At 46.9% G+C, this 13,477-nt stretch overlaps 1 protein-coding gene across 1 annotated transcript; it reads left to right on the top strand.

Annotated features, from left to right (window-relative positions):
- Nucleotides 1-2,239: 2,239 nt before the first annotated feature.
- Nucleotides 2,240-3,454, top strand: DPPA5 (developmental pluripotency associated 5). Its single transcript, XM_003271117.3, has 3 exons — nucleotides 2,240-2,396; nucleotides 2,477-2,656; nucleotides 3,131-3,454. The coding sequence occupies exons 1-3, from the start codon at nucleotides 2,285-2,287 to the stop codon at nucleotides 3,187-3,189; spliced, it is 351 nt and encodes a 116-aa protein (XP_003271165.1). The 5' UTR covers nucleotides 2,240-2,284; the 3' UTR covers nucleotides 3,190-3,454.
- Nucleotides 3,455-13,477: the final 10,023 nt, after the last annotated feature.

The raw sequence follows: 13,477 nt of genomic DNA on the forward strand, positions 1-13,477 counted from the left end.
ATTGGACAGTGCAGATCCGGAGTGACTTTTCTTGAAATGCAAAGGAAGGTACCATGGAATAACATGTTTAGGAATAAGTAAGGTATACAGAAGTAGAAGTGAGGGTTGCTTTTCATAAGAGTCTGGGTGACAGGAAAAATGGAGCTTGGGCTGCAGGTGGAATGGGAGATGGGAAATTGAAAGTTTAGTATGGCTGGGCCCGGTGACTCATGCCTGTAATCCCAGCACTTTGGGAGGCTGAGGCAGGCAGATCAGGAGGTCAGGAGTTCCAGACCAGCCTGGCCAACATGGTGCAACTCCATCTCTACTAAAAATACAAAAATTAGCCAATGTGGTGGCGGGTGTCTGTAATTCCAGCTACTCAGGAAGCTGAGGCAGGAGAATTGTTTGAACCCGGGAGGTGAAGGTTGCAGTGAGCTAACATTGTGCCCTGCACTCCAGCCTGGGTGACAGAGCAAGACTCCATATATACAATTTGATTATTTGGCCAGGTGCGGTGGCTCATGCCTATAATCCCAGCAGTTTGGGGGGCCGAGGTGGGCAGATCGCTTGAGGTCAGGAGTTCGAGTTCGAGACCAGCCTGGTCAACAGGATGAAACCCTGTCTCTACTAAAAATACAAAAATTAGCCAGGCATGGTAGCTGGCACCTGTAATCCCAGCTACTGGGGAGGCTGAAGCAGAACTGCTTGAACCCAGGAGGTGGAGGTTGCAGTGGGCAGAGATCGTGCCACTGCACTCCAGCCTGAGCAACAGAGTGAGACTCTGTCTCAAAAAATTTAAATTTAATTTAAAAAATAATAAAAATAAAAACAAAGAAACCCAATTCACTTTACATACTTTAGCATGTTTCTCCTGAGAATAATGACCTTATCTTACATAACTGTAGTACACTTATCCCACTCCAGAAGTTTCTAAACTTTAGAAGTTTCTAATACTACTTTGAAATATAGGGCATATTAAAATTTCCTTCATGGTCCTGAAATGCACCCCCCATTTTTGATTCAGAATTACTTGAACTATGCACACAGCATTTAGTGTCTCTTTAGTCAATTAATAAAACGGTCCTCTTTTTGTTTTTCAGATATTGAACCAGAAGTCCATTTGTCCCATTATTGGTGATGTTAACTTGGGTTAAGGTGGCTTCTTCCAAGTCTCTATTGTAAAGGAACTTTTTTTCTTATTATGTAATTCATAATCTGTGCCTAGGGCTTCCAAACTTGTAACTACCTAGTTCCTCAACAGTCTTCATCTGATAGTTTTAGCTATTGATCATTTTCTAAATTAACTACACTGGTGGTTGCAAAAGAACCCATTGTGTGTGTGTGTGTGTGTGTGTGTGTGTGTGTGTGTGTGTGTGTGTGTGTGTGTGTGTGTGTGAAGAGGTCTGCCTTAAAAAACCCTCAATAATGGACAGCTGAGGGGATATTAGATGTTACCAGGACTGGAAATGCCAGCTTAATCACCATCTATAAAGCCATAAAACAGTGAAATCACACTCTCATCGAGTGAATCCAGTGCATCGCTCCAAACACTATGTTTAAAAAACGAATAAACCAAATTTATTTACAGAGGAGCCAGAAGCCTGGACCGGTTTTGGCTGGAGTGCGCAGGCGGGGCACAGATGAGCTTTAAAATCCGCGTAGGTTCAAAGGCTCTAGAGCCAGGGGCTTCGAAGAATGCTAATCCCTTCAGGTAAGATAATCAGTTTCCGAATTTCGGTTTTCTCTTTTGTTCAATGGCAAGAGTTCCTCCAGAGTTCCCGGGACGTTGTCCGGGTCGCCAGCAAAGTGGAGCCGCGGGTCCTGCTCCTTAGGGCCAAGGGGATACGGACCCTTCTTTGGAACGTGTGAGGCAGGAACTCGATTCGGCAGCTACTGGGTGGTCCTCGCACCCTCACTCCTGGACGCCCGCTTTCCGAGGTTCAGGTACCACCAGTTGTTCCCTAGAGGAAGAGTCAAGAGCGCCCTGCCCCCAGCCATTCCCAAGCCCATGGGATTCTGATGCGAAAGACACAGGTCAGTGCAGGTGGAAACCCTAGTTAACTTGGAGACAGCTGGGCCCGGGTGAGGCTCTCCCGAAGTCACGGGAAGCGGAAGAGGTGGCAACCTGCTGGACTGCAGCCAGGGCGGCGGGGCACGGACCGAGGGTCCTGGCCCGGGCCGGGGGCGGGGCCTGGCCGGGGGCGGGGCCACCAGGTGCGAGGCTTTACCACCCCTGAGCCTCGGCCGGCGTGATTAGGCCTGGCTTGCGCTGGAGCGTGGTTTTGGTTGTGAGGGTCATAAGATGGGAACTCTCCCGGCACGTAGACATATCCCGCCGTGGGTGAAAGTTCCCGAAGACCTGAAAGATCCAGAGGTGTTCCAGGTCCAGACGCGGCTGCTGAAAGCCATGTTCGGTGAGTATGCCTAGTACTGGCGGGCTGCCCCGGCTCGGGAGTCTCAGCCGGCCCAGGGCTCTCATCCCTTTTCCCAACAGGCCCGGACGGATCTCGAATCCCTTACATCGAGGAGGTGAGCAAGGCCATGCTCGAGCTGAAGGCTCTGGAGTCTTCAGACCTCACCGAGGTCGTGGTTTACGGCTCCTATTTGTACAAGCTCCGGACCAAGTGGATGCTCCAGTCCATGGCTGAGTGGCACCGCCAGCGCCAGGAGCGAGGTGAGAGGCCCAGGGACTGGGTACGCGGAACACAGGCTCGCGGGGGCCGCTTCGCGCCTCTCCTCCAGCCCTCTTCTCTTTCTCCTCTCTTGCTCGCTGCCAGCACCTTGGGAGTCACCAGGGGTGCCCTTGGCATCTGGATCTTCCCAAGACCCCTTTGGGAGTGGGGACCCCAGAGTGCCGGCCGTCGGTCTTGGAGACCCAAGGGTGAGACTATGGTGAGAGGCGGCCGGTGCTGGATCCACTGGGCAGGGTTATCTGAGCTATCTCAACCGTCTCCCCGCCCCCTTCAGTTTCTTGGAGAATGTTCTAATGGGCCGAGTAGTCTCCGGTTCCGAGGTTCTGGGCCTGAGAGTCAGGCCCAGAACGCCTGGATCAGAAGTCCCAGAAACGAACCCTGAAAGAGGCGGAGAACAGTCCGGGCGCTTACTATCTTCCCCCAAACTCACGCTGCTGTTGCTGTTTCTGGTGCAGGGATGCTCAAACTTGCCGAAGCCATGAATGCCCTCGAACTAGGCCCTTGGATGAAGTGAACCAGCTTCCAGCCAATGCAATGAAGGCCAGGATGCAGAGATTAGGTTGTGGCCAGAGGTAGAGTGATGCCTTCAGCTTGTTTTAAAACCTGCTCCAGCCTAAAGAGTTAAGGGAAAACCATCTGTTCCCTTAAAGAGTTAAGGGAAAACCCTTGGCTCTGAGTCTTGTTGTGAATATCTCTTTGATGGTTGTCAATAAAAAGTGGTTTTCTTTTTCCATTTTTTCTCATTTTTAAAAATAAGAATAAAGTTTTAAGTAAGTTGATAGTTCAGTGTGGTTGATAGATTGTAGGTACTACCTTAAATATCTCTGAAGCACCGCTGAGGTGTGGCCCTGAGCTTAACCCTTAATTGAAACCCTCCAAAGACAAAACGAGGGTCCAAAGGCACACTTGGCTCGGGTCAAAAAGGGTGGAGGAGCCAGGGTTCTGAGATGCAGCACTGAACTAAAAACCTGTGGGAGATGTGATGATTGTCTCAAGTGACCTGGACTCACTTGAAAACCCTATAATAAGTTGATATTTTGTACATAAGCTGAAAAGCAAATGTCTCCAACAAAAATACGGGAAGTCAGGACCATTGTTAGTGTAGCATGTTTTGTGTGTGTTTTTTTGTTTTCTTTCTTTCTTTCTTTCTTTTTTTTTTCTTGGAGAAAAGTTTTGCTCTTGTTGCCCGGGCTGGAGTGCAATGGAGTGATCTCGGCTCACTGCAACCTCCGCGAAACCTCCCGCCCCCCCGCCCCCGCCCCTTTCAAGCAATTCTCCTGCCTCAGCCTCCCGAGTAGCTGGGATTACAAGTGAGTAGCTGGGATTACAGGTGTGAGCCACTGTGCCTGGCCAAAAGCTCAGATTTTCAAAGGGTTTTGTTCTCTTCTCCCAGGTGGTCCATACTCGGGAGATCCTCTCCTCTACAGTCTGCTTGACCTGCTTTATTTTTTCTTTATGGCATTTATAAACTCGACTGATAGTGTTAGCTGCTCATTTTCCTCCTCTCTACTCCTAAGATTTAAACTCCAACAAGGCAGGGATATTGATTTTTTTGTTGTTCTTAAGAGGGGCAATATGGTGTAGTACACAGTGGTTGAGGATAGTGTTGTAAGAAACGGACAGCAGCTAGACTACCTGGGTTTGAATCTTAGCTACTTAGTAGCTGGGGAACCAGGCATATGTTAGCCTTTGTGCTTCAGTTCTCCACCTGTAATATGGGGATAATTATATCTACCTCATTGGGTTGCAGTGAGGATTAACTGAGATAAGACTATGTCCTAAGTCTGTGAAGTATTAAAACACGTCTGACACAATGGGCATTATTTCTTGAATGTATGAAAAACAGGCTATTCTTGCTCTACTGCAGAACTGGAGTAGACTTCTCTATTCCAGGTTCTGAGGGAGGAGGGACTCCAGCTTCCAGTCCTATCCTCTAAGGTTCTCATCATTGAAGACTCAAAGAGGGAAGGCCATGAAAGTCTTGTAAATGCATTGTTTTTCTACCCCCTGGAAGTCCTGGGTGCAGTTTCTGGGACCATTAGATGCCATACCACTTGTGGGTCCCTGAGAAGACAAAGGCACATTTGGCATGCTATTGAGGTTTATTTGGAGTGGAGACCAAGGGATCAGTCACGTACCCTATTGGCATTTTGACCCTCCCCCATCCCAGCCCTGAGAACTGTGGCTGGAAGGTCCTAGACCACTCAGCCTGGCTCCTGCTCAAGATTTTGAAGGAAGGCCAGGCGTGGTGGCTCACTATATTCCCAGCACTTTGGGAGGCCGAGGTGGGTGGATCATGAGGTGAGGAGTTCGAGACAACCTGGCCAACATGATGAAACCCCCATCTCTACTAAAAATACAAAAATTAGCTAGGCGTTGTGGCGGGTCCTTGTAGTCCCAGCTATATGGAAGTCTGAGGCAGGAGAATCCCTTGAACGCGGGAGGCTGAGGTTGCAGTAAGCCAAGACCGTACCACTACACTCCAGCCTGGGTGACAGAGAAACTCCGTCTCAAAAAAAAAAAAAAAAAAAAAAAATTATCTGGGCACAGTGGCACGTGCTTGTAGGCCTAACTACTCCAAGAGGCTGAGGCAGGAGGTTCGCTTGAGTTCAGGACCTTGGGGTTACAGTGAGCTATGATCGCACCAGTGCACTCCACCCTGGGCGAAAGGAGACTGTCTCAAAAAAAAAATCTAAAATGATAGAAGTCTCCCTCCTATTTCATTTCATATCATACATTTCCTACTTCCCGAAAATAAGCAATATTTTCTTGAGTGTCCATTCAAGAGTTTTAAAAAAATGTAAATATAAGGAATGACATGTGTAGATTATTTTCCCTCCTTTACAGCTGGGTATTATTCAATTTAATTCTCTACGAAATGACTTTTGAGTTTATTCCCAATCTTTTGCTTTTACAAAGGTGAGATGAATACATTGAATAACTTTTTTTTTTTTTTTTTTTTTTGAGACAGTTTTGCTTTTGTCATAGGCTGCAGTGCAATGGTGTGATCTTGGCTCACTGCAACCTCTGCCTCCTGAGTTCAAGCGATTCTCCTGCCTCAGCCATCTGAGTAGGTGGGATCACAGGTGTGGGCCACTACGCCCTGCTAATTTTGTATTTTTAGTAGAGATGGAGTTTCACCATATTGGCCAGACTGGTCTCCAACTCCTGACCTCAGGTGATCCACCCGCCTTGGCCTCCCAAAGTGCTGGGATTACCGGTGTGAGCCACTTTGCCCAGCCCGAATACCATTGTTTTGCAAGTCTGCCAGTAGTGTGTCTGTAGGTTAAATTCCCAGAGGAAGAATTGCTGGTCCAAAGGGGACAAACATAATTTTGCTAAATATTATCATAGAGATTGCCTATTTCCCCATTGCCTCACCCTTTTTTGTTGAATCTGATGAAGTTTCCCTGTCTTTTGTGTTGATAGCTTGAATTTGCTTTATGGACTAACGGTTGTTAGCACTCTCAGATGACCCTCATCTAGTGCACCCTTCAGAGAATCAGTCGGCCACGAATGACTCTATGTGGGAATGTAGATCAGATACTTTTGAAACCCCAACTCTGCAGTGTAAATCAAGCACATAAAACTGCCTTGTCCTTTAAGTCTAGAATTCTCTCTCTCTCTCTCTTTTTTTTTTTTTTTTTTTTGAGACAGAGTCTCTGTCACCCAGCTGGAATGCAGTGGCACGATCTCAGCTTACTGCAGCCTCTGCCTCCCAGGTTCAAGTGATTCTCTTGCCTCAGCCTCCCCAGCAGCTGGGATCACAGGCATGCACCACCACGTCCAGCTTTTTTTTTTTTTTTTTTTCTTTCAGTATTTGTAGTAGACATGGGTTTTCACCATGTTGGACAGGCTGGTCTCGAACTCAATATCTCAAGCAACCCACCTGCCTTGGCTTCCCAAAGCTCTGAGCGTACAGGTGTGAGACACCGTGCCTGGTCTAGAGTTCCCTCTTAAAGGCAGAGTTTCTAAATGCAGAAAACTTTGAGTAGGTGTCAATTATGGTATCAAAAGAGGGAAATTTAAGAATCTGCCATAAATTCCATGCACGTCCTGGGCTGAAAATTTTTCAGCTCCCCTCTCGCAACCCCCCAAACCAAAAATAACAGCAATAAAATACTTTAAGAAAATTCATAGGTAAAACTTTGGAAGTAAAAGTCTGAAGGTGAAAAGCAGTGTTTGCCTTGGAGCGGTTTTCTTTCTTTGAGTTTGCAGCTGGTGATCAGCTTTCCACCAAGGTTAAGTGCGACAATTACAGGAAACCACAAGCTTTCTTGTAATGCAGATGAGAGGGGTCCGCCCTAAGGAGGGTCTGACAATGGGATTTAAGAGTTTTGGAGAGGAGATAAAACAAGTGCTTAGTCCAAGAAAGCCTTTAAATAACAAGCGATAAACACCCAATCAAGTGTAATCCTCCGACGCTAAAGTGGCTAATAATAATGACAATAGCCAACGCTGATTGAGAGCTGCTAGCTCCGCGGGGCTAGAAGCTGGGCTCTTTTATTAACTGAATTCTCAAAATATTCTCATTGTCCATTTAAGGAAATCGAGATCCCACCAATCACACCACCTCCCAGTATTTATGTACTTATATTTAAATATGTACGTGATTTCTTTGGGGGCCCCATGAAATGTTTTTATTTTTAATTTATTTTTTGCGACGGAGTCTCACTCTGTTGCCAGGCTGGAGTGCAGTGGCACGATCTCGGCTCACTGCAACCTCCAACACCCGGGTTCAAGCGATTCTCTTGCGCAGCCTCCCGGGTAGCTGGGATTACAGGCTCGCGCCGCCGTGCCCGGCTAATTTTTGTATTTTGAGTAGAGACCGGGTTTCGCCATGTTGGCTAGGATGGTCTCCAACTCCTAACCTCAGGTGATGCGCCCGCCTCGGCCTCCCAGAATGCTGGGATTACAGACGTGAGCCACGGCGCCCTTCCGTGCCCTGTGAGACTTTTTACCCTTTGGGTGGGCTGATACAGCGGGAGAGGGGAAGCCGGAGTGGGTGTGGATGTTCTTCGCAGGGCCCCGCGGGGTCACCTATGCCCAACTCATTCCCAAGTGGGCTCCGAGGCAGGCGCTGTTAGGTCTCCTGGGACTGAAGCCGCCTGCAGGGTGGTCTGGAGCAAGTCTCCCAACCTCTGTAGACAGGCGGGCCCTCCGGGAGCTTCCGGTCTGGTTAGGAGCCACGGGGATGTAAGAATCCGAGAAATGAACATCGGTGCTGTGCTGGGAGGCTGAAATCCTGGGGACTAGACCTGGGCAGGGAGGTCAGGGACGGTCCCCCAAGGAAGTCACCTCGGTTGAGATCTCAGTGACCGGCAGCAGTGAGCCAGGCGAGGAGAAAGGGAAGTGCAGCCCTGGGAACAGAGGATGGTGGCTAGGCCAGAAGGTTAAGCAGGCTGGGGCATGGCCGGAATGGGAGCCAGGCAGTTCCGCCCGGTGCCTCGCAGACCTTGCAGAGAGCAAGGGTAAGCTATCCAAAGGTTTTGAGCAGGAGGTGACTATGGAACCATCCGGACAAGCTGTTTCCTTGTCCCCACCAGCTAAGATCCTAGGATCCGTTTGGATCCTGATTCTTCTCTAATGGCTCTGCCCTGTCTCTCCACTGTTCCCATCGACTCATTTGTTGAATGCCATTATTGAAATACTTGTTGAAGGCCGGGCGCGGTGGCTTACGCTTGTAATTCTAGCACTTTGGGAGGCTGAGGTGGGCGGATCACGAAGTCAGGAGTTCGAGACCAGCCTAACCAACATAGTGAAACCCCCTCTCTACTAAAAATAGAAAAAAGCTGGGCTTGGTGGAGGTCGCCTGTTATCCCAGCTACTCGGGAGGCTGAGGCAGGAGAATTGCTTGAAACTAGGAGGCAGAAGTTGTGGTGAGCCGAGATTGCGCCACTGTGCTCCAGCGTGGGTGACGCAGCCAGACTTCATCTCAAAAGAAAAAAAATTATATATAATTTTATATATATAATTATATATAAGGATGGCGATTTTGTGGGTGGGGTAGGCTGGCGGAGCTGACTGACGTCTGGGTGATGAGAAGATGTTGGTTGGTTAGGATGGCACTTCTCACTCAAGCCCTATAACTTGATTTTCCAAGATTAATGATTACTTAGGATTATTTGATTTCCCCCTACCCCCAGCTTCCTGTTGTAAACTAAAAATAAAATTGTGGCTCACGTCTGTAATCTCAGCACTTTGGGAGGCCAAGGTGGAAGGATTGCTTGAGGCCAGGAGTTCTAGACCAGCCTGGGCAACATAGAAAGACCTGATCTCTACAAAAATTAAGAAATTAGCTGGGTGTGATGGAACATGCCTGTAGTACCAGCTGCTCAGGAAAGCTGAGATAGGTGAGAAGATTGCTTGAGCCCGGGAGTTGGAAGCTGGCAGTGAGCTCTGATTGTACCACTGTACTCCAGCCTGGGCGATGGAGTGAGACCCTGTCTCTAAAAAATAAATTAAAAAATAAATTAAAAATGTAAGAACTGGTAGAAAAGGCTGGGCGCGGTGGCTCATGCCTGTAATCCCAGCACTTTGGGAGGTGGAGGAGGGCGGATCACAAGGTCAGGAGATCGAGACCATCCTGGCTAACACGGTGAAAGCCCTTCTCTACTAAAAATACAAAAAACTAGACTGGCGTGGTGGTGGGCGCCTGTAGTCCCAGCTACTCGGGAGGCTGAGGCAGGAGAATGGCATGAACCCGGGAGGCGGAGTTTGCAGTGAGCCGAGATGGCGCCACTGCACTGCAGCCTGGATGACAATGCGAGACTCTGTCTCAAAAAAAAAAAAAAAAAACTAGTAGAAAAAAAAATTTTAAATAATAAATTATATAATCAGGCTTCTATAAACCCAACATCAAAGGCAGAAATCATAAATCAAAATAATACTAGATCAGGGAGCTAAAAAAATTGGAAAGTCCCATTCTTTTTTTATGTTTTTAATGTTTTTGAGATGGAGTCTCACTCTGTTGCCCAGGCTGGAGGGCAGTGGCACGATCTCAGCTCGCAGCAACCTCCACCTCCCAGTTCAAGCGATTCTCCTGCCTCAGCCTCCTGAGTAGCTGGCATTACAGGTGTGTGCCATCACGCCCAGCTAATTTTTGTATTTTTAGTAGAAGGGGGTTTCACCATGTTGGCCAGGTTGGTCTCGAACTCCTGACCTCTGGTGATCTGCCTACCTTAGCTTCTCAAAGTGCTGGGATTACAGGCGTAAGCCACTGTGCCTGGTCTCTATTCTTTTAAAAAAGTCAAAATGAGGTGGGGTGAGGGACAAATCAGCAATATAAGGACGAGCAAGTGGCTAATACACGAATAGTTAAGTAATTCTCACAAATCAGTAAGTAGGCCCAGCGAGGTGGCTCACGCTTATAATCCCAGCACTTTGGGAGGCCGAGGCAGGCAGATCACCTGAAGTCAGGAGTTCGAGACCAGCCTGATCAACATGGAGAAACCCCCCCCCCCCACTAAAAAATACAAAATTAGCCGAGCATGGTGGCGTATGCCTGTAATCCCAGCTACTTGGGAGGCTGAGGCAGGAGAATTGCTTGAATCCAGGAGGCAGAGGTTGCAGTGAGCTGAGATAGTGCCATTGCACTCCAGCCAGGGCAACAAGAGCAAACCTCCATCTCAAAAAAAATCAGTAAGTATATCTTTTTTCTTTCTTTTTTTTTTTTCTTTAGAGTCTTGCTCTGTCATCCAGGCTGGAGTGCAGTGGCTCAATCTTGGCTCACTGCAACCTCCCTGTCTCCTGGTTCAAGTGATTCTCCTGCCTCAGTCTCCTGAGTAGCTGAGACTACAGGCATATGCCACTACACCCAACTAATTTTTGTATTTTTAGTAGAGACAGAGTTTTACCATGTTGGCCAGGCTGGTCTCAAATTCCTGACTTCAACTGATCTGCCCACCTTTGCCTCCCAAATTGTGGGGATTACAGGCATGAGCCATCGCGCCCATCCTCAGTAAGTATATCATAACAGAACAATCAGCAAATGAAGAAATGCAAATAACCCATATGCTTCTGAGAGAAGGTATTCAGCCTCTAGCTTAGAAATGTACATCGACACAATTAAATGCATTTTTTCACCTGTGAGTTTGGCAGACATTTAAACCGATGCCATTTGGAAAAAGTTCCTGATATTCTGCATCTCAACACTACAATTCAAGATAACTTCTAGGAGACCAAGCACCGTGGTTCACGCCTGTAATCTCAGCACTTTGGGAGGCCGGGGAGAGTGGATCACTTGAGGTCTAGAGTTCAAGACCAGTCTGGCCAATATGGCGAAACCTCATCTCTACTAAAAATATGAAAATTAGCCAGGTGTGGTGGCGTATGCCTGTAGTCCCAGCTACTCGGGAGCCTGAGGCAGAAGAGTCAGTTGAACCTGGGAAATGGGAGGTTGCAGTGAGCTGAGATAATGAAAAACAAAACAAAACAAAACAAAACAAAACAACCTTCTAGGAATTGTTTTATAAAGAATGTCCTTGCAGCCTTATTTGTAATGGCTATCATATTTTGGTTTGAACATTTCAGAGGCTGAAGGCTAAAGCTAGGGCTGGTTCTCAGCCCACATGGTTCTGAAGGTCCCATTTCTAGTTTCTGAAGTGGTTCCTTTTTGTTCAAATACTTGTTGCATGGCCTAGGGGTGCTGCGTGTGAAAGAAAAAAATGTAGTTCACAGATCTCTGGGTTAGACAGAAGGGCTAGGAGTGTGGGAACTTTTTGAGGTAATTCTTGTTTCTTTAATTTTTACTCCAAAGAGAAACTTTTTAGTCTTTTGAATTCAGATATGGTTATCTACCAGCAAGTCATTTGGTAATGTAAATAGGATTGAGGGGTCGTGTCCTTTATGCAAAACTTCAGTATTTCTTGAAGAAGGGAAATTAGTTATTTTATTTAACTAAAAGCAAGCTTACTAATTTTGAATTATTTTCTTTAACAGTAAGCATAATTTTTTAAGATAATGTCATAAGATGAATGAAGGAGGATTAGGGTGCAGTGAGAGAAGGCATCTGTCTAACATCTTGAAGGCTTTATCATCAACAAAAGATGACTGTGAACTATTCTGTGATATTTTAGAAGCCAAAATAAGTTCTAGTGTTTGGAAGTTTGTGGATGCAGATTCTGGCTCAATGTGGAGAACTTTCTGACACAGCAGTGTAACAAATGTAATCTTGTGTGCAGGATATAAAGGGAGATAACACCTAGTTGCATTTTTAAGGGGCTTTAGCTTAAAGGTGCCAAATAGAGTGAGTACAAAAATTAGTGCAAAAATACAGTGAGTACAAAATTCCTCATGATTAATCATAGCTAGACATTTCTCTAAAAGTTGAACATGATATGAATTAATTTGCCTGCATTTAATGCCTAGGTTTTGGAATAATATATATCTCCAACAGTCAGCTGTAGTGCCAGACCCCTATTAACTTCAGTAGGGATGGCACCAGGTTCAAGTCAAAGAAGAGACCTGGAGCCAGTGGAGGAGACATAGGGTTTTATTAGGGGGGCTTACGTACGGGGACAGTCCAGTGACAGTGGACTGAACAGGAGAACCACAACCATTTGCAAAAAGCATGCCGTTTATATAGCATCTTCACTTAGCACCCTCCTGGCAGCAAGTGCCACGTGGCAACTTTCATTTCTTAAGTTACTGCTCTCAGGTTTGTCTGCCATACAACATATATCGCAGTTATTGCTTTCAGGTGCATCTATCATATATCAGCCCAGTGGGATATTCACACTTTGGGTAGCTGAAGGGAATTCTCGCTGATCTTTGGATCAGTTAAATTTATATACAGTGGGCCAGGCGTGGTGGCTCACGCCTGTAATCCCAGCACTTTGGGAGGCCAAGGTGGGTGGATCACCTGAGGTCAGGAGTTTGAGATCAGCCTGCCTAACATGGCAAAACCCTATCTCTACTAAAAATACAAAAAATTAGCCAGGCGTGGTGGCAGGCGCCTGTAATCCCAGCTACTCAGGAGGCGGAGGTTGCAGTGAGCTGAGATCATGCCATTGCACTCCAGCCTGGGTGACAAGAGCAAAACTCCATCTCAGCAACAACAACAACAACAATTTGTATACAGTGAAACTCCAGTGTGTGTATGTATGTGTGGGAAACATTCTTATTCTTGGCAGGATACATAAGAAAATTTATTGTATTGGCAGATTGGATGAGGAGTTGACACGTGAAGATGGTCTTCCCTTCATTCCATTTGATATTAAGTCCCTCCTTATGCCCACATATTTGAATATGGATTGCTATGGTAAGGTCTGAAAGATCAAACATCTGCACTCACCATAGCACAGCATCAGCTCCCTTCCCTTCCCTTCCCTTCCCTTCCCTTCCCTTCCCTCCCCACCCCTCCCCGCCCCCCCTTCCCTCTCTTTTCCATTCTTGCTTGCTTGCTTTCTCTCTCTCTCTCTTTCTCTCTTTCTTTCTTTCTTTTTTTTTTTGATGGAGTTTTGCCCTTTTGCCCAGGCTGGAGTCAAGTGGTGTGATCTTGGCTCACTGCAAGCTCTGCCTCCTGGGTTCAAGTGATTCTTCTGCCTCAGTCTCCTGAGTAGCTGGGATTTATAGGCACCTGCCACCACACCCGGCTAACTTTTGTATTTTTAGTAGAGATGGGTTTTTACCATGTTGGCCAGGCTGGTCTCAACCTCCTGACCTCAGGTGATACACCCACCTTAGCCTCCGAAAGTGCTAGGATTACAGATGTGAGCCACCGCACCCGGCTTTTTTTTTTTTTTTTTTTTTTTTTTTTTGGTGAGGTGGAGTCTCACTCCGTCCCCAGGCTGGAGTGCAGT

Source organism: Nomascus leucogenys, chromosome 3 (genome assembly GCF_006542625.1).
Source record: "Nomascus leucogenys isolate Asia chromosome 3, Asia_NLE_v1, whole genome shotgun sequence".
Classification (NCBI taxonomy): Eukaryota; Metazoa; Chordata; class Mammalia; order Primates; family Hylobatidae; genus Nomascus; species Nomascus leucogenys.

Excerpts from the sequence above, each read along its gene's own strand:
- DPPA5 (XM_003271117.3), top strand. The coding sequence starts at position 2,285 with ATGGGAACTCTCCCGGCACGTAGACATATCCCGCCGTGGGTGAAAGTT. Across the intron at positions 2,397-2,476 it reads GCTGCTGAAAGCCATGTTCG|GCCCGGACGGATCTCGAATC; the intron begins GTGAGTATGCCT and ends TTTTCCCAACAG. Across the intron at positions 2,657-3,130 it reads CCGCCAGCGCCAGGAGCGAG|GGATGCTCAAACTTGCCGAA; the intron begins GTGAGAGGCCCA and ends TTTCTGGTGCAG.